Source organism: Myxocyprinus asiaticus, chromosome 46 (assembly GCF_019703515.2).
Source record: "Myxocyprinus asiaticus isolate MX2 ecotype Aquarium Trade chromosome 46, UBuf_Myxa_2, whole genome shotgun sequence".
NCBI classification, from domain to species: domain Eukaryota; kingdom Metazoa; phylum Chordata; class Actinopteri; order Cypriniformes; family Catostomidae; genus Myxocyprinus; species Myxocyprinus asiaticus.
In genome coordinates this window covers 7,345,599-7,365,876 of record NC_059389.1, presented here as the reverse complement: position 1 = coordinate 7,365,876, position 20,278 = coordinate 7,345,599, and the positions used below count along the sequence as shown (strand labels likewise).

At 36.9% G+C, this 20,278-nt stretch overlaps 1 protein-coding gene across 1 annotated transcript; it reads left to right on the top strand.

Annotated features, from left to right (window-relative positions):
- The first annotated feature begins 1,276 nt into the window (after window positions 1–1,276).
- Window positions 1,277–17,122, top strand: LOC127435895 (protein unc-45 homolog A-like). Its single transcript, XM_051689679.1, has 19 exons — window positions 1,277–1,453; window positions 1,734–1,935; window positions 2,022–2,197; window positions 2,587–2,676; window positions 4,503–4,670; window positions 5,136–5,304; window positions 5,859–6,029; window positions 6,813–6,984; window positions 7,494–7,794; window positions 8,252–8,346; window positions 8,574–8,715; window positions 8,813–8,953; window positions 9,759–9,886; window positions 10,213–10,279; window positions 14,717–14,830; window positions 15,521–15,636; window positions 15,918–16,035; window positions 16,153–16,308; window positions 16,441–17,122. Exons 2-19 carry the CDS (start codon window positions 1,734–1,736, stop codon window positions 16,723–16,725), a joined length of 2,811 nt encoding a protein of 936 aa, XP_051545639.1. The 5' UTR covers window positions 1,277–1,453; the 3' UTR covers window positions 16,726–17,122.
- Window positions 17,123–20,278: the final 3,156 nt, after the last annotated feature.

Here is a 20,278-nt window from a genome sequence, read left to right as displayed (position 1 = left end):
TGATTGGTTTTTACAGTGCCATCGTGGTCATGTAAATTACAACAGTTTTAAACTGTAAAATTTACTGGTTCTGTGAAGTTGTTTACATTTTTACTGTATTTTTTACATAATTATTCTGGCAACCAAGCTGCCAGTTTTTTTTTTTTTTTGTTTTTTTTTAAACAACAGGATTTTTTTTACAGTGTTATTATTAAAGGGTGTCAAAATAAAAAATACTTAAACCAGGGGATAAATAGTTAAATATATACATGACAGACGTGTGGGATTTACTTCATAGGGACTCGGACTCGAGACACGTAATTAGCCATTAACAGAAAGTAAATTGTCTGCATCTAGCCAAATTTTTGTCAAATGAATACTCCAACTGTTGAAATGGAGTCAATTATTTATTATTAGGCAACGGAAGTAAAATGAGAGCCACAGTAATTCATTTGCAAGCTGTCAATTTAAGATATCAGTTGTCCAGAAGAAGGCCCTGGGGCCAAATTGTATTATCTTCTTATACTTGGAGCCTTTTTTTAAGGTAAATTTGGGTATGAACGATCATTTTAAAAAGCTGGTATTTTATTTTATTTAGTTTTCTTTATTATTTAATTTAATTTATTTATAACACTTTTAAAATAACCGTTTTCATTCACCAAATAAATAAATAACACATTATACAGATATTATATTATTATTTGTGGAGAGAAATTGGCATTGGCATTTATTTATTTATTTATTTATTTATTTATTTATTTCATTTCATTTCAATTAGTCCTTTAGAACAGTGGCTCTCAACCAGGGGGCCGGGACCCACTAGGGGGCCTCAGCACACTTCCACTTAAAAAAAATAATAAGAAATGAAAATAAGAAATGTTAAAATAAGTAAAATAATCCAACTTAATTAAAATGTAAAAAATATTTTAAGATGTATGCCCACAAATTATAAACAGACTCTTTCTGAAACTTCTAGAATCCAAAATCCCAATATTAGCCAACACCACGATTAAAAAAAATATATATATATTTTATTTTTAAATAAATATAAAAATGAAAATAATCTCGTAGATAAGGCAGAATGCAAATATTCATATGCCCATTTTATCGTTACTCCGGAATCTGCCAAGAGAAGCGAGAAGCTGCCTCTTGCTGGACTTATATGGTCAAGACGCCCTTGAACAAATAAGGCAGAACTTTGATTCCAGGAATGGCGAAGGCTTGGCTCATGAATATTAATTACGGAATGCGGCGTTCGCCCAATAGGATTCGTGTGCGTCATCATTGCGCACCCAGACCAGGAAGCGTACAGGGCAGTACAGAAGAGAGTGAACAAACTACTACACATACGAAGCCCTGTATACATTAAATACGGTGTATAGATAAATAAAACCAGAGCTCAGATTGCATTGATAAACTGAGTTTCTTGGCTGAAGACTTTATCTGAAAAGCGACTACAAAGACGTAGAGAAAGGTGAGGTACACAGGATGTGTCTGATCAAACATATGCTGTTACAATGCTTGTATATTATATTACAAACACAGTAAACCATACAATGTGTTTCTTTTGCAAATGCATTTCACATAATTCCATTTCAGTTATTTACAACACCATTTTCTGTATTATGCACTGTCTCTTATTTTCAAGTGGCAATATTCTGTTCTATTTTCAAGTAAAGTCACTCAGGCTGTCAGAAGTACTGTTTGTTGTGCATTGTATACGTGGACCTAATGAGCAATAGCTACCTGTTTAGATGACCCAGGACTCATCTGCATTAAGAGAGGAAGGGAACAGTCATTTTAAAGCCGGTGATGTGCAACAAGCTCTCAGCTGCTACACTAAAGCTCTGAAGATCAGCGACTGTCAGTCCCAGAGTGCAGTTCTGTACCGCAACCGTTCAGCATGTTATCTCAAACTGGAAGACTATGCCAAAGCAGAGGCAGATGCCAGCAAAGGTAAAGAGTCGTTGATACCCGTTGATGTTATTTGTCACCAGCATCCTGTACATCAGTCTAAATGATTTGTGCTTCCTTCTCTCAAGCCCTGGATGTAGACCCAGGTGATGTCAAGGCCCGGTTCCGTCGAGCACAGGCTCTACAGAAGCTTGGTCGGCTGGAACAAGCTTTCTTAGATGCTCAGAAATGTGCACAGTTGGAGCCCAAGAATAAAGCTTTCCAGGATCTCCTCAGACAGCTAGGAGCACAGATCCAGCAGAAGGTGGGTATTAAGTGGTACTTGCTAAGCATCATTATTACAGTACTTTTGATTATAGTTATGTGTACCGTGTCCTGTACCATTTTTACAACACATATGAATGATATCTTGTACGGCTTGATGAAACGTGCAAAAAAGTCCCATAGACTTGAACTGACAATGGGTCCGGAGCAATGTCTTGAGACCAGAATAATATAGAGACTTGGGGATGGGCTTTTTAGGACTAAAGCCAGTAAGCAGCCAGCTTTAACACCTTAGCATATGGACGGCAACTTAAACACAGGCAAGCATTTTCTTCAGAAAAGCTGAAAAGAAAAGGTGTTTTTGTTACAAGCACCCTATGTCATTTGCTATTTTATATTGATTTGTTCACATGTATCTTTTGTATACAGGCAGCCCAGTTCTCCACCACAGACTCACGAGTTCAACAGATGTTCAAACTCCTTTTGGACAGCTCAGCACAGACTTCAGACAGACAGAAGGTGAGCGAGACCTTAACCTCCTCAGACCCGAACGTGACTGCTGTGTGCATTTTCCATTTCCCTTTTTTATTTTTAACTAGTAGCACCTAATAAACAAGCAAAAAAACAAAACAAAACAATTTTATATATATATATATATATATATATATATATATATATATATATATATATATATATATATATATATATCCAGGTGTACCTAGGAGAATTAAAGGCAAAGGTGGCCACACCAAATATTGATTTAGTTTTTTTATGTATATATATATATATATACACACAGTACTGTGCAAAAGTTTTAGGCACTGGTGAAAAATGTTGCATAGTGAGGATGTCTTCAAAAATAATGACATAAATAGTTTTCATTTACCACTTAATGTCATACAAAGTCCAGTAAACATAAAAAAACTAAATCAATATTTGGTGTGGCCACCTTTGCCTTTAATTCTACTAGGTACACCTGGACACAGTTTTTCTTGGTTGTTGGCAGATATGATGTTCCAAGCTTCTTGGAGAATTCGCCACAGTTCTTCTATCTATTTAGGCTGTTTCAACTGCTTCTGTCTCTTTATGTAATCTCAGACTGACACGATGTTCAATGGGGGGCTTTGTGGGGGCCATGACATCTGTTGCAAGGCTCCCTGTTCTTCTGTTCTAATCTTTTCTATTTGCAAAAGTAATGTTTGGGAGTCTAACATTTATATTTCCTATTGATACACTAAAGCTGAAGATATAAATAACCATCTTAAGACAAATGTTTTTGTGAAACATCTTATGTGCCTAAAACTTTTGCACAGTACTGTGTGTGTGTGTGTATATATATATATATATATATATTAGTATTATTGTTGTTATTATTATTATTATTATTTTCTTTTTTCTTTTCTTTTTTTGCTTGTTTATTATGTTGTTAATTTTTTTTAGGAACAATTCTGAATCTAGGTACTGATTACCACTGTCCTATGTCTGCCAAACATGTTGAGTGGTCCAAAACATCATCTGCAGCCTGAAACTGAACTTTAGGTCAGATTTTAGGAGTGAATGCACTTAGCTGCATAGAAAGCCATAGGATATTCCCTATCTCCCTATTTAGTGAATGACTTAACCTCCAGTGTGGTGTCTGTCTGCACTGGTCTCAGAACAGTTTGAAATGCACCTCATTTTCATCCTAACTCCATATAAAGCCTCTGAAAGCAACATTTTTCATCTTTTGGATGATGCGTTTTATTCTCAATGTGAAAATCAACAATGAATATAGAAATGCATTTACTAATGTTAATGAACAGAACCGTGTTGTACAGTGATAACTAAATAAAATATAACAAAATTTATATTAAAATGAAGAGAAATGACCCACATATGTGTTAATGTTAAAAGTTATTCAAAATAACTAACATTTTTAAACTTTTGAGGGAATACTGTCCCCAAATCCACATATGTGGACATCATGTTTATCAGCACGATGGCGCTCAAAAAATGAATGAATTTTTTAAAATGGCAGATCAAACGAAACTAGTGATGCTACTCTTTACACCCAAACAGGTTCAATGAAGAAACTTAGAGGTTTCTTACCAGAGGCACTTTTTTGGCTCTGCGCACGTAGAAGCACTTCACGGAAATCAACGTCATGTTGTTGTGTCACGTGACTTAGTGCGGCAGATGTTTAACCCTTAAATGACAGTCTAGAGTGTTGTGAACAGTATTCAGTCGGATTAAATTAATTAGAATTATGCGTTGCATATAGCGAAGCCAAAATACAATGTCCACACATGTTAAACTTTCTAAAACTGTGTATCTTTGAGACTCTTTCTTCGTTGTGTTTCACTCAGGCTGCTCAGAATCTGGTGGTGCTCTCACGGGAGGACGCTGGCGCTGAGCAGATCTTCAGGAATGATGGGGTCAAACTCCTTCAGAATCTCCTGGAGTCTCAGGAGGAGGAACTGGTTCTCTCAGCTCTCAGAACTCTGGTTGGCCTGTGTACTGGACACCAATCAAGGGTGAGGAACTGCTCATCAACATCAAGCTGAATCTTCAGATTCTAGCTCATGATTTATCATACAATGGCAAGTTTAGATGTATGAGTAGTTTGGAGCACTTACTGTATTATTATGATCACCTATGATTAGGGTCGTACGGAATCTGCTGGCTTTTTTTTTTTGCAATTTTTGAGATGATTTTGGGGGAAATCTGCAGAATTCTGTGGAATAGCTTCAAACAATAGAGCTGAGGTTACTGCACTATTATTGGTAGCTGAACATACGTATAATGCATAGAAGATTAAAATACTTTTTTGATACCATGTTGGCCTGCTTACAAATATTAAACATAATTTCAGTGAGCGTTTTTTTTTTTTTTAAATCTAGCCAAAAGTCATTATATAAAGTAGAACTGAAGTTTTTACTATATATAATCTCTCAAAAGTCTATTTAATATGCTTATTTTTACTTTTTTTTTTTGCATAGACCATGGCCATTGTGAACGAGCTCGGCATGGACAGCTTGTGTGGCGTCATGGGTTCTTCTGCCTCTACCGTGTCACTATCTGCATGTCACCTGCTTCAAGTGATGTTTGAGGCTCTCACAGAGGGCATGAAGAAAGAGATCAGAGGAAAAGATGAGGCTGTACTGCCAGGTGAGAGACTGAACTTCACTCTTAGAGATAGGCTTACATTAGGTCACAGAGACTATGATGAGACCAGAAATAATTTCCAGTAGTGATAAATGGTTATGTTAAGAGTAAACGTAAAATGTGTGTTTATGCAAAATAAACCCTGAGGATAATGACTGACTGACTGTTTATTATCCCACTTATTTCATGACTTCTTACCAAATAAATGGACATGAAATATTGATTTGAGTTGAAATTATTTAATTGTGTGAGAAGATAGAGTCTGTGGAGTAGGAGTTTCAGGTTTTATTTTTCACATACAAACCAATCAAAACTGAGTATTCCAGCAATCTGTGAAATAATTTTCTATGTTGTAGCCAAAAAAGATTTCCAGTCTCCAAACCTTCTCTAAAAGTCTTTAAAAAGTTGTGGTGATAAATCCAAAAGACCCTTAGATATGAAATTAATATTATCAGAATTTCTCCTGTCACTGTTAACTTTCTTATGGAGTGATACATATAAAACAAAAGACATGTTTGCAATTTTGAGAAACATTTGTTTGTTTTTATGGGTTGCAGAACCCTCCCGTGAGCTGCGTTCCATGTTGCGACATCTCATTGACATGCTGCCTGCAACAAGTGTGTCTGGACCTGGACGTGACAGTGCCATCAACCTGCTGGTCAAACAGGTGCCACGAAAATCTCTGAAAAACCCAGACAACTCGCTCACACTGTGGGTTATCGACCAAGGTAATTTTGACCTGTATTTAAAGAGAGAGTTCACCCAAAAATGAAAATTCTCTCACCCTTTACTCACCCTCTTGCCATTCAAGATGTGTATGACTTTCTTCTGCTGAACACAAATGAAGATTTTTAGAAGAATATTTCAGCTCTGTAGGTCCATTGAATGCAAGTGAATGGTAACCTGTCCTTTGAAGCTCACATAAAGGCAGCATAAATTAATTTTATGGATTACCTGTGATTTAATCCATGTCTTCTGAAGTGATCCAATCGATTTTGGTTGAGAACAGACCAAAATGTAACTGCTTATTCACTGTAGATCTTGACAACGCAGAGCGCTAGATGGCGCTAGAAAAATCTTGCTGATATCAAGATTTGTAGGGAAAATTGAGTTACATTTTGTTCTATTTTCACACAAAACCGATTATTTTTATGCTGCCTTTATGTGCTTTTTGGAGCTTCAAAGTTTTGGACCCCATTCACTTGCATTGTATGGACCTACAGAGCTGAGATATTCATTTAAACATTTTCTGCAGAAGAAAGAAAGTCATACACATCTGACATGGCACGAGGGTGAGTAAATGATGAGAGAATTTTCATTTTTGGGTGAACTATCCCTTTAATTCACTTAAAAGTACACAATGGAATTCTGGGCTCTCTATCGACATCTGTGGTTGAAACATAAAATTGCAAGTTGCTTGCGGTGGAACGTTATTGTGTTTTTTTATGTACATTTCTGATAATACCAAATCTGTAGTAACATTTACAAATTACGTTTTTCTTTCTTTGTAGGGCTTAAGAAGATTCTAGAAGTAGCAGGAACTGTTCCTGAGTTTGGGAATGGGCCGCCGCTCACAGACAACACTCCCATGAGCTGCTCTGTTCTACTTAATAAGCTCTACGACGACCTGAGGAGTGAAAAAGAGAGAGAGAACTTCAGCAAACTCTGCGAGGAATATGTCCAGTAAGTGATGTCTCACAGAGATATGTAGGTATTACGAGGGTGAATCAAAATAACTGTCAAGAACATATTTCCGGATAATATTTCACACCCCAAAATTATTTTCTTCACAGAGGAAATAAAACCTATTTTAGGAACATTAAGATTTATTTGTATAATGACATTTATATTTAAGACAAATAAGAAAAAAATCATTAAAACAAAATCAATAAAAAATTTGTCCGAATCATTGTGTCAGAGGATAATTATTTTCAGTACTGTATCACTTTTTCACATTCACATAATGAGAGCGATTCACGAGAATTTGAGGGGAAATAATGTCACAATGCAAAAAATCGTAATGTCCTAAAATAGGAATTATATTCTTAATGATAAATATAATTTCCTATTTTTTCCTTTTGATTTTGGGGTGAAATATGACCTGGACATTTCTTCGTGAGACTCCCTCTTTACATCTGTTATTGCATGGTGGCAAAAATGTAAAGTTTTTCTTGTTTTGTGCTTATTTGCAGGCATCATTTTAGCAGCTCTGGTATGGAGAGTAAACTGCGTGCGATACAGACCGTGTCGGTCCTGCTGCAGGGTCCCAGTGATGTGGGGAATCTAACCCTGGAACTGAGCGGTATCATGGATGCCGTCATCTCCCTTTGCGCCTCTGAAAACATCACCCACCAGCAGGTGGCAGTAGAGGCGCTCATTCACGCTGCCGGTAAAGCAAAGAGAGCGTCGTTCATCACAGCCAATGGCGTGGCTCTGCTCAAAGACCTTTACAAGAAAAGCGAAAACGACCGAATACGTGTGCGAGCACTGGTGGTGGGTATTCGAAACTGCAAAATTTTAAAGCGATAGTTCACCCAAAAATGAGAATTTTGTCATCATTTACTCACCCTCATGCTGTTCCAAACCCGTATGACTCTTATAAGGAACACAAAAGGAGATGTTAGGCAGAATATTTGGGGTTGACAGTCTCAGTCACCATTCACTTTCATTGTATGGAAAAAGATGCTATGAAAGTGAATGGTGACTGAGGCTAACATTCTGCCTGAAATTTCCTTTTGTGTTCCACAGAGCAAAGAAACTCATACAGGTTTGATACAATGTGTAAATCAGGGTGAGTAAATAATATATTTACATTTTTGGGGGAGCTAACTCATTAAAACTCAACCTACACAAAGAACTGAGCATTTTGAGTTACTTTTCTATTGTTTGCCGATTTTTGTAGTTTGTTCATCAAGTATAGTACTATTCAAATTTTATGTGTGTTTTATAGGGGTTGTGCAAACTTGGCTCTGCTGGAGGCACTGATTTCAGCATGAAGCAGTTTGCTGAAGGTTCAACACTCAAACTCGCCAAGCAGTGCAGGAAGTATGTTTTGAGTTTTGCTTATAAGTTTCATACTGGAGTAACAGATGAACTATACAGAGATTTGGACAGTGCAGAAACGTAGTAGATGAAGCAAAAGCAATTTTTGCATGTGTGTGAAATGTGCATATCTAAAACAGACATCATTAGAGGCGTAGAACAACATTTAAATTCTAAGATGCATTTGCAGGTGGCCTTCAGCTGCGGTATAATGTGTCTCTTTCTCCCAGGTGGCTTTGCAATGAAGCTCTGCCCCCAACATCACGCCGCTGGGCCATCGAGGGTCTGGCGTACCTCACGCTGGATGCAGATGTGAAAGAGGACCTGGTGGAGGACAAGAAAGCCCTTCAGGCCATGTTTGAGTTGGCAAAGGTACCATTAACAATATGTAATTGATGTACTTTTCCAAGCTATTGACCAATGCTTTGAGATACAAATGATCGTTCTTGTTCTTTCTGAATCTTTGCAGTCTGAGGATAAAACCGTGTTATTTGCCATCGGATCCACGCTGGTCAACTGCACCAACAGCTATGAAATTGAGAAGCCAGACCCTCAGATGGTGGAACTTGCTAAATACGCAAAACAGCACGTACCTGAGGAGCATCCAAAGGTAACAGCCATCAGCTGTTGACATATAGTCACCCTCATGTCGTTTCAAACCTGGATGACCTTCTTACTTCTTTCCAAAACACAAGGAGAATTTAAGCAGAATGTTTATGCACCGATTTATCATGCAACGAATGTATACTGTGACCACAAACACGCCATCAACTTGGTTTGCAAGTTGCAAGAATCACTTATGCATTTAGCAGACACTTTTGTCCAAAGCGACTTACAGTGCACTTATTACAGGGACAATCCCCCCGGAGCAACCTGGAGTTAAGTGTCTTGCTCAAGGACACAATGGTGGTGGCTGTGGGGATTGAACCAGCAACCTTCTGATTACAAGTTATGTGCTTTAGCCCACTACGCCACTACCACTCAATCAATGGCATTGGTGTCATTGGCTTCAAATCAGGTGGGACGTGTTTGATGCAAACGTGCAAAAGAGATTTGAGAGCTACGGCGGAGGGCAAGATTTTCAGTGAAAAGCGTCTTGCATTTCGGTCTGTTCCATACACAAAGCTATCGTATGACTTCAGAAGACTTGGAACATAGCATACAAGTTGTATGGACTACTTTTATAATGCATTTTTTGTCTTTTTGAGCTTGAGAACCCCTGTTCACTATATACTTAAAAAAGAGCAGTGTGATCATTCTTCAAAATTTCTCATTTTGTGTTCCATGGAAGGAAGAAAGTCAAAGGGGTTTGGAACGACATTAGTGTGAGTAAATTATGACAGAATTTTCACTTTTGCATCAACTATTTCTTTAACATGCAAGCACCACTAATGCCTCAATGTGTTTGTATGCAGGATGCCCAGTCATTTGTCGAGAAGAGGGTTGTGAAACTCTTGGAAGCTGGAGTGGTGTCAGCATTGGTGTGTATGGTGAAACAGGAGAGTCCCACCCTCACGGAAGCCTGCAGAGAGTGTATTGCCAGGTCTGCCACGTGTCTGACTGTGTTCTTACTGGTTTCCACCCATACTAGGCAAAATCAGTCCACAATGGATCTCAATCACTAAACCATACACTATATGAAGATTGAAAGTTTGGGCAAATTCAAAGGCTGCTACTGTGAAAGGAATTAATTTGCGTTCCAGTTTTGGCTGTCTCCCACTGCTGGCATGGCTGATTTCCCAAATTTAGATTAAGTCTAGGATTGAATTGCTTTTCAAGGGAGCTCCTTTAAAAATAGGTTTTAGTGAAGGAAATGGCTTATTCTTCCACTTTTTTAAATGAAATTATCTCTCTTACTCTTTCTGACAGGGTGATGTTGGCACTGGTGGTGAGACAGGAGGACAGGGGTTTAGTTGTAGCACAAGGAGGAGGAAAGGTAAGACAACAAGAAGTCTTTCAGGTGTAGTATCTTCCAGGACCACACACTGTATTGCAGAAACATTGGATGGGGCAGTTTACACCGAATACATTTTTGCATGTGTCTGCACTATTTTTCACTGTATTTTATGTTAACACGTTTGACGGACGTTTTTAACCGTTGCATCGCATCTCATTTTTTTGAGCATCTTGCGAAGGAGCATCACGTTTTTAGACGCCACGTCAAGTTAAAAAGAACATTAACATTTATAAACGCGTCTCAACACATGCGTTCTATTTTCATTCGTTGTGCTGCATCTAGCTTTTTTTTTATTTTTTTGTGCAAGAACACGTTCAGCCTTAACAGCCCCTTTCTCTATAACCCAATCCTATTTGTTAGGAAACTTTGCGATTTCAGTTAGGATCTCATTTAGAACATTGAACTTGTAAGATCTGAACTTGAAGGAATATTCCGGGTTCAATACAAGTTAAGCTCAATTGACAGCATTTGTGGCATAATGTTGATTACCACAAAAATATATTTGACTTGTCCCACCTTTTCTTTAATAAAGGAAATGTGTGAGGCACTTACAGTGGGAGTGAATGGGGCCAATCTATAAATGTTAACATACTCATTGTTTTAAAAGTATAGCCACAAGATGTAAACAATATGCGTGTTAACATGATTTTAGTGTGATAAAACCGCTTACTAAACTTTTCTGTGTAAAGTTTTATCCAATTTTACAACTTTGTTGCAATGACGACATTACACCATAAACCTTAAAACAACAGTAAAAACGAAGATTTAAACAACTTTACAGCTCAAATAATCCACAAGTTTTAACAAAGAATTAATGTAAGTGCTTTTATAAAATAATAAGCTTTAAATTGCTTGGCCCCATTCACTTCCATTGTAAGTGCCTCACTGCAGAGCTGGGGACTCGAGTTAGAGATGCAGACTCGAGTCGCATTTTAATAGACTCCAGACTCAACCTAAAATGACTTCAGACTTGACTCGACACAAAGGACTCGTGAATATTTCAAAAACGACTCGAGTCTCTTAACCTTAACTATTAATATCATAAAGGAAGAATTTGTGTTTTATTTGTATGGTTTTATTACATCTGTATCACATATTTCCCCATGTGTCATGATCGATTGGCCCTTATCATAGAACTCGATGATGTATTTTCGTGTAAACCTCGAAATGGGATAAGAGTCCCATGAAAAATGACGGCACCCGCTGTGCCATTTGTGTTCACGCTCAATATTTGATTGTGCCTTCAGAAGCATAAACTTCAGGAAGAACACATTCTCAAAGATTAGTCACATTAAGTAACACACAAAGCTAGCTAATATTGTACTGTCGCAAACATTGGGTAGTGTAGCTACAGTACATGGCTCATTATGATCGCCAACCAGAGGCTCCATCAATTTAAACCTAGCGCTTTGTTTTATCAATGTTTTTGTAGTATATACAGTATGCCGCCTCTCTCTCTCTCTCTCTCTCTCTCTCTCTCTGTGTGTGTGTGTGTGTGTGTGTGTGTTTGAGAGAGAGAGAAAGAGAGAGAGATTAGTCCCGTATTTTAGCGTCTTGCAATCAGCACGCGTACAGTTTTTTTGTGGACTTGAAACATCTGGCAAGTTTTTGTCAAAATTATACCAAATGATATTGCATTACATTGCATTGCATATGTCATATTGCATTGCTTGTGTGCACGTTCTGAGCCTTGTTGAACTGCGGCACCTTTATTACAAAAAAACTGTACAGGATTAAATCAGTGAAATAAAATAAAATTAAATAAAATACATTTTTACAAGTTCAGGTATAATCCTATTAGTATCCCAGATTTTTCAAAGATCAAACGTGTATAATTTTTAAGTAGAGGTATTACATTTTTTATATATATACAGTACTGTGCAAAAGTCTTAGGCACATATGATGTTTCTCAAAAGCATTTGTCTTAAGATGGTTATTTATATCTTCAGCTTTAGTGTGTCAATAGGAAATATACATAATAGACTCCCAAACATTCCTTTTGCAAATATAATAGAACAGAAAAGAAGAACAGGGAACCCTGCAACAGATGGCATGACCTCAACAGAGTCCCCCACTGAACATCGAGTCAGTCTGAGATTACATGAAGAGATGAAAGAAATGGAGACACAGAAGAACTGTGGTGAATTCTCCATGAAGCTTGGAACATCATATCTGCCAACAACCAAGAAAAGCTGCGTCCAGTTGTACCTAGGAGAATTGGTGCTGTTTTTAAGGCACCGAATATTAATTTAGCTTGTTTTATGTTTACTGCACCTTGTATGATGTTAATTGATATATGAAAACTATTTATGGCGTTATTTTTGAAGACATCCACATTATGCAACAATTTTCACAAGTGCCTAAAACTTTTGCATAGTACTGTGTATATATACACTGGTGGCCAAAAGTTTGGAATAATGTACAGATTTTGCTGTTTCGGAAGGAAATTGGTACTTTAATTCACCAAAGTGCCATTCAGCGGACATTACTGATATGAAAAACAGCACCATCACTATTTGAAAAAAGTCATTTTTGATCAAATCTAGACAGGCCCCATTTCCAGCAGCCATCACTCCAACACCTTATCCTTAAGTAACCATACTAAATTGCTAATTTGGAACTAGAAAATCACTTGCCATTATATTAACATTGTCTTTGTGTTTGTTTTTGGGTTGCCACAGTATGCAATAGACTGGCATGTCTTAAGGTCAATATTAGGTCAAAAAATGCAAAAAAGAAACAGCTTTCTCTAGAAACTCATCAGTCAATCATTGTTTTGAGGAATGAAGGCTATACAATGCTTGAAACTGCCAAAAAACTGAAGATTTCATACAAAGGTGTACACTACAGTCTTCAAAGACAAAGGACAACTGGCTCTAACAAGGACAGAAAGAGATGTGGAAGGCCAGATGTACAACTAAACAAGAGGATAAGTACATCAGAGTCTCTAGTTTGAGAAATAGACGCCTCACATGTCCTCAGCTGACAGCTTCATTGAATTCTACCCGCTCAACACCAGTTTCATGTACAACAGTAAAGAGAAGACTCAGGGGTGCAGGCCTTATGGGGAGAATTGCAAAGAAAAAGCCACTTTTGAAACAGAAAAACAAAAAGAAAAGGTTAGAGTGGGCAAAGAAACACAGACATTGGACAACTGATAATTGGAAAAGAGTGTTATGGCTCTTAACCCCATTGAGCTTTTGTGGGATCAGCTAGACTGTAAGGTGCATGAGAAGTGCCCGACAAGACAGCCACATCTATGACAAGTGCTACAGGAAGTGTGGGGTGAAATGTCACCTGAGTATCTGGACAAACTGACAGCTAGAAAGCCAAGGATCTGCAAAGCTGTCATTGCTGCATGTGGAGGATTGATGAGAACTCTTTGAAGTAGTTTAAGTTGTTCTGAATTTTTTTTTCTCAAATTGTAATAGTAATTTTTCACGTTATTAATGTCCTGACTATATATTGTGATCAGTTGAATGCCACTTGATGGTGAATAAAAGTACCAATTTCTTTCCATAAAATCTGTACATTATTCCAAACTTTTGGCCACCAGTATGTGTATGTATATATGTGTGTGTGTGTGTGTGTGTGTGTATATATATATATATATATATATATATATATATATATATATATATATATATATATATACACACCATATAAAATATGTAACTTTTAGTGAGTTGAGGCTCAACTCGGAATCGTGACAAAAGACTCGAGACTTGACTAGGACTTCAGATGGAAGACTCGTGAACATCTCTGCTTCACTGTAACCCCGATTTTTAGTCTAAATAATTTTTTGTGATAAACAGCATTATGCCATAAATTCTTGTCGATTGAGCTCAACTTGTAGTGAACCCGGAATATTCTTTAAAGACTTAAACTGGGTTCACATTGTAGAATTTTGGCCACTATTGTACCGTCTAAAACTAATTTCAGAAAATGTTAATTATTTTTCGTTGTAGTGCAAAATTAGCATTCTTTGATAGCTTAGTGTGACATGTTTACTGACAGCCGATTAATTGTATTCGCAATAAATCTTAGCCTCCATACAAGTTCTGGCAGTTTTTGAAATTTGTTGTTGTAGTCTTGTAGTGTATCTGCTCCTATGATGAGAAGACAGCGTAACACCCAGTCAGTGCTGTCAATTGAGATGTTTGGGACCAAAGTCTTGGCTACAATGTGTATGGTACAGTCTAACATTATGTTGTACAGTGTGCCATGGTTGGCTTTTACCCAAAATCTCACTTGGGTCATATCGCACAATCTGACAAGCAACGATCGTAAAGGACAGTGAAATCGTACAGCGTGCACTCTACCTAAGATCGGACAGTTCTATTATACGGCCCCACAATGAGGATGTTTAACACTATTTTTTAAATGAATGAATGATAATTTTTCTGTCCAATGAAGGCCTTGTTACCGCTAGTTTCCGAGAGCACAGATATGGGCAAAATAAAAGCAGCACAAGCTCTGGCCAAGATCACCATCACCGCCAACCCTGAGATCGCCTTCCCAGGGGAGAGGGTAAGACAACACCATGTTCAGCCTCTCTCACACAATATTTTCATTAATATTAATTCGAAATTAATTATCATTATTATTATGATTATAATTGTTTTTATTATTGTTATTATTATTGATTAATTTTATATTAATGAGAATATTATTGTAGCTGTTGGTATTGTTATTAATGTAATAATGATATTTATAATACAGTATTATATATTTATATTTAATTATTATATTTTTCATTTATTTGATAATAATAATTATTACTAAAAATTATTATTGCTGTTGTTATATATTACAGATTTATATTTTATTTTATTATTTATGTTTTTATATTAGATAATAATAACAATTTTTACTTTTATTGCTGTTGTTGTTCATATTAGTATTGGTTATTTTATAATTTGAATAATAATTATAACCAGTATTATTTTTGTTGCTATTGTTATTAATAAAGTATTATTATTATTATTAATTATTTTTGATATTTAAAATATTATATATTTATATTTTATTGATTTTTATTATATATGTTTTATATTATTATTTTTTAAATATTTTATTATTATTATTATTTTTTTTTTTTTTTTTATTATTATTTTATTAATATTAACAAATCACTTTATATTGTGATGCATTTGCATACCTAGATGGACAATGGGAAGTTTTGCTGTTTATGTGATAAATGATTATCTGTGTGTGCAGGTGTATGAGGTGGTGAGACCGTTGGTTAGTCTGTTGGCACTTGACTGTACAATGCTGCAGAACTTTGAGGCTCTGATGGCACTTACCAACCTGGCTGGCATCAGTGAGAGACTCAGGTTTGCTGAGATCAACTACGAGATATTCTGTTTAATATCATACTCTGAATTCTTAATGTAATTGGGAGTCAAGAGAAAAATCTAATTATTATTGGTCTGGAACATGATCTGGAATGTTGTTTATGGTGCTGCTTATGCACAGTGCTGTAAAACAATACCAGGGATCTAATATATGTATATATGTTGCAAATAGTTTTGGCACATTGTACCATTACCATTCTGATAATATAAATAAGAGGAACTGAAAATCCACTTGTTCAACCTGCCTTTCAATCCCAAAGGCAGAAGATCATCAAGGAGAAAGCAGTGCCTAAAATAGAGGGCTACATGTTTGAGGAGCATGAAATGGTTCGTGCTGCAGCCACCGAATGTATGTGTAATCTGGCCTTAAGCACCGAGGTATGTCACAGGCACACTTTACTGTGAAGGTTTTTTTGAGTGCTGAACCAAAAACAGCATCTATTTTGTGGTATTACATGAGTCAAAACTGTGATGCTGCCCAATGTCATTTATCAGGTGCAGAAGTTATATCAGGCTACAGACAGTGACCGGCTCAAGTTGTTGGTGCTTTATAGCGGAGAAGATGATGAGCGATTGAGGAAGGCGGCATCAGGCACGTTGGCTGTGTTGACAGGAGAGATTCCAGAGCTCTGTTCGCGTGTTCCCGGAACAGTGAGTACCGCCAAACTGCTTTATGGGGTTCCCGGATTCTTACTAAAAACAAACTAACAATGGAGTAGTAAATCCTCTGATTTTTCATTCAGACCTCTCACAGTGTTTTCATTTACTCTTTCTTCTCTGCAGACAACTCACTGGCTGGAGATCTTCCAGGCTTTGTTGCTCAGTGAGAGTCAGGACCTGCGGCATCGTGGCGTGGTGATAATAATGAACCTAATGCAGGCTGACAAGAGTCTTGCAGAGAAGTTGATGGAGAGCGAGGCATTGGAGATCCTTTCTGTATTGGCTAAAGGAGACGATCCCATCCAGGTCTCCATCCGCAAAGCCGCCCAGCGCTGCCTGGACCTGGCTATGGAGTATGGCCTCATCCGTAGCAACGAGGGAGGAACTAACGGAAATTCCGAAGAATAATCTGAAGTCAGTTTCTCTTGCAGGGCTCAGCTGTTGATTTATAGCAATATATCAATGTGATGCAATCTAAAGCTTTTTTCCCACCACAGTCGTTTGGAGCCTTATATTCACTATGGATAAATACGCATACATTTCATACTGTCCAAAGAGACCAAATATTGCCGTTCATTCACTTCCACTCAACCAATTTATTTGATGTGTGCATTCCAATATATTATACAATTATTCCTTAAATGCAGTGCCCCTCGTGTTTGTTAAGGGCACACATGAAAAGTATTGATCTTATGTTATTTATGCATTGACACAATTGTGTGATATCACCTCAACATTTAAAGTCTTAATTACTGAATGTGAAATTATGTATTCTGGTTTTATATAAACACTACTCTTGTTTGAAGTGTGGTTGTTTTAATGATGCATCATTCATCTGCATACTCTTGTTTACATACTCATAGATTAAGGGGAGGTACTACAGGCATAATTAATGATTAGAGTTAGATTTAACAAATTTTACTAAAATATTGACAATATATATTTCACAATATATTTAAAATATTTTGCAACAACATACATGGGATTAATGAAAATATATTTTATTTATTTTTTAAATCACCTTTTGCATGTTTCAAAGGCCATTTTCAGTAATATATTGATTGTTTACTAAACATTATTTCCTGTTTCATAATACATAGATAAAGACCCCTAATTTTAGATTTAATTAAATATTTAGTAATTGTCAGAAAGGTTTTTTTTCCTTGGAAATTGTCTGTTTTCCTTGCCATTTTTAGGCAATTTTATCTTAATAGGCTTGTTTATCTTTTGAGGGTAAACAACATGTTAATTTACATGCATTGAATAATAATAATAATAATAATAATAAAACAAAAAATAATAAGTTTAATTTTATTTAATAAGCTACCTAATTAAAGGGATAGTTCACCCAAAAAAGTAAATTCTCTCATCATTTACTCAACATCATGCCATCCCAGATGTGTATGACTTCCTTTCTTCTTCTGAACACAAACAAAGATTTTCAGAAGAATATCTCAGCTCTGTAGGTCCATACAATGGAAGTGAATGGTGACCAAAGGTTTGAAGCTCCAAAAGCACATAATTGCAGCATAAAAGTACAGGTGCATCTCAATAAATTAGAATGTCGTGGAAAAGTTCATTTATTTCAGTAATTCAACTCAAATTGTGAAACTCGTGTATTAAATAAATTCAGTGCACACAGACTGAAGTAGTTTAAGTCTTTGGTTCTTTTAATTGTGATGATTTTGGCTCACATTTAACAAAAACCCACCAATTCACTATATCAAAAAATTAGAATATGGTGACATGCCAATCAGCTAATCAACTCAAAACACCTGCAAAGGTTTCCTGAGCCTTCAAAATGGTCTATCAGTTTGGTTCACTAGGCTACACAATCATGGGGAAGACTGCTGATCTGACAGTTGTCCAGAAGACAATCATTGACACCCTTCACAAGGAGGGTAAGCCACAAACATTCATTGCCAAAGAAGCTGGCTGTTCACAGAGTGCTGTATCCAAGCATGTTAACAGAAAGTTGAATGGAAGGAAAAAGTGTGGAAGAAAAAGATGCAAAACCAACCGAGAGAACCGCAGCCTTATGATTGTCAAGCAAAATCGATTCAAGAATTTGGGTGAACTTCACAAGGAATGGACTGAGGCTGGGGTCAAGGCATCAAGAGCCACCACACACAGACATGTCAAGGAATTTGGCTACAGTTGTCGTATTCCTCTTGTTAAGCCACTCCTGAACCACAGACAACGTCAGAGGCGTCTTACCTGGGCTAAGGAGAAGAAGAACTGGACTGTTGCCCAGTGGTCCAAAGTCCTCTTTTCAGATGAGAGCAAGTTTTGTATTTAATTTGGAAACCAAGGTCCTAGAGTCTGGAGGAAGGGTGGAGAAGCTCATAGCCCAAGTTGCTTGAAGTCCAGTGTTAAGTTTCCACAGCCTGTGATGATTTGGGGTGCAATGTCATCTGCTGGTGTTGGTCCATTGTGTTTTTTGAAAACCAAAGTCACTGCACCCGTTTACCAAGAAATTTTGGAGCACTTCATGCTTCCTTCTGTTGACCAGCTTTTTAAAGATGCTGATTTCATTTTCCAGCAGGATTTGGCACCTGCCCACACTGCCAAAAGCACCAAAAGTTGGTTAAATGACCATGGTGTTGGTGTGCTTGACTGGCCAGCAAACTCACCAGACCTGAACCCCATAGAGAATCTATGGGGTATTGTCAAGAGGAAAATGAGAAACAAGAGACCAAAAAATGCAGATGAGCTGAAGGCCACTGTCAAAGAAACCTGGGCTTCCATACCACCTCAGCAGTGCCACAAACTGATCACCTCCATGCCACGCCAAATTGAGTTAGTAATTAAAGCAAAAGGAGCCCCTACCAAGTATTGAGTACATATACAGTAAATGAACATACTTTCCAGAAGGCTAACAATTCACTAAAAATGTTTTTTTTTATTGGTCTTATGATGTATTCTAATTTTTTGAGAATTGGTGGGTTTTTGTTAAATGTGAGCCAAAATCATCACAGTTAAAAGAACCAAAGACTTAAACTACTTCAGTCTGTGTGCATTGAATTTATTTAATACACGAGTTTCACAATTTGAGTTGAATTACTGAAATAAATAAACTTTTCCACGACATTCTAATTTACTGAGATGCACCTGTAATCCATAAGACTCCAGTGGTTAAATATCTTCATATCTTCTGAAGATATCCGATTGGTTTTGAGTGAGAACAGACCAAAATATAACTCATTTTTTACTGTACATCTTGCCATTGCAGTCTTTAAGCACAATCAGGATTTCAAGCTTGAGTACACTTCCTAGTGCTTGACACATGCAGAGAACTAGGAAGATGGTGCTAGGAAGTGTAATTGAGCTTGAAATCATGAACACCAAAGAGACTGCTAATGTCAAGATTTATTGCGAAAAAGGAGTTATATTTTGGTCTGTTCTCACCTAAAACTGATTGGATCGCTTCAGAAGACATGGACTAAATCACTGGAGTCTTATGGATTACTTGTATGCTGCCTTTATATGCTTTTAGGAGCTTCAATGTTTTGGTCACCATTCACTTGCATTGTATAGACCTACAGAGCTGAGATGTTCTTCAAAAAAAATCTTCATTTGTGTTCAGCAGAAGAAAGAAAGTCATACACATCTGTGATGGCATGAGGGTGAGTAAATGATGAGAGAATTTTCATTTTGGGGTGAACTATCCCTTTAACATATTTAATGCTATGGGTAGTCACGATACAAGAAAGTCTTGTGTTCAATTCAGTTCACCTGTTGTAACTCTCTTTAAAACAAGATTTAAGAAGAAGTGGTCGGACGTTTTCCCAAGACAATAAAACGTTTAGTAAAACAAATAGCTTGCTCATAAAATAGTTTAATAAAACGGGAAAGGAAAATAAACTACAAATCTCGTTGAAACGTGCAGTGCGAACCCTCTCGCTTTCCGTAGATATCAAACCGCTGTGTCATATGATTTTTTGTAACCAATCACAGGGGT

What these genes read in the sequence shown, in the direction of transcription:
- LOC127435895 (XM_051689679.1), top strand. Translation starts at nt 1,734, where the DNA reads ATGACCCAGGACTCATCTGCATTAAGAGAGGAAGGGAACAGTCATTTT. An exon ending in CTCTGCGAGGAATATGTCCA is followed by an intron (nt 6,985 to 7,493) that starts GTAAGTGATGTC and finishes GCTTATTTGCAG; the next exon opens with GCATCATTTTAGCAGCTCTG. An exon ending in TACCTGAGGAGCATCCAAAG is followed by an intron (nt 8,954 to 9,758) that starts GTAACAGCCATC and finishes GTTTGTATGCAG; the next exon opens with GATGCCCAGTCATTTGTCGA.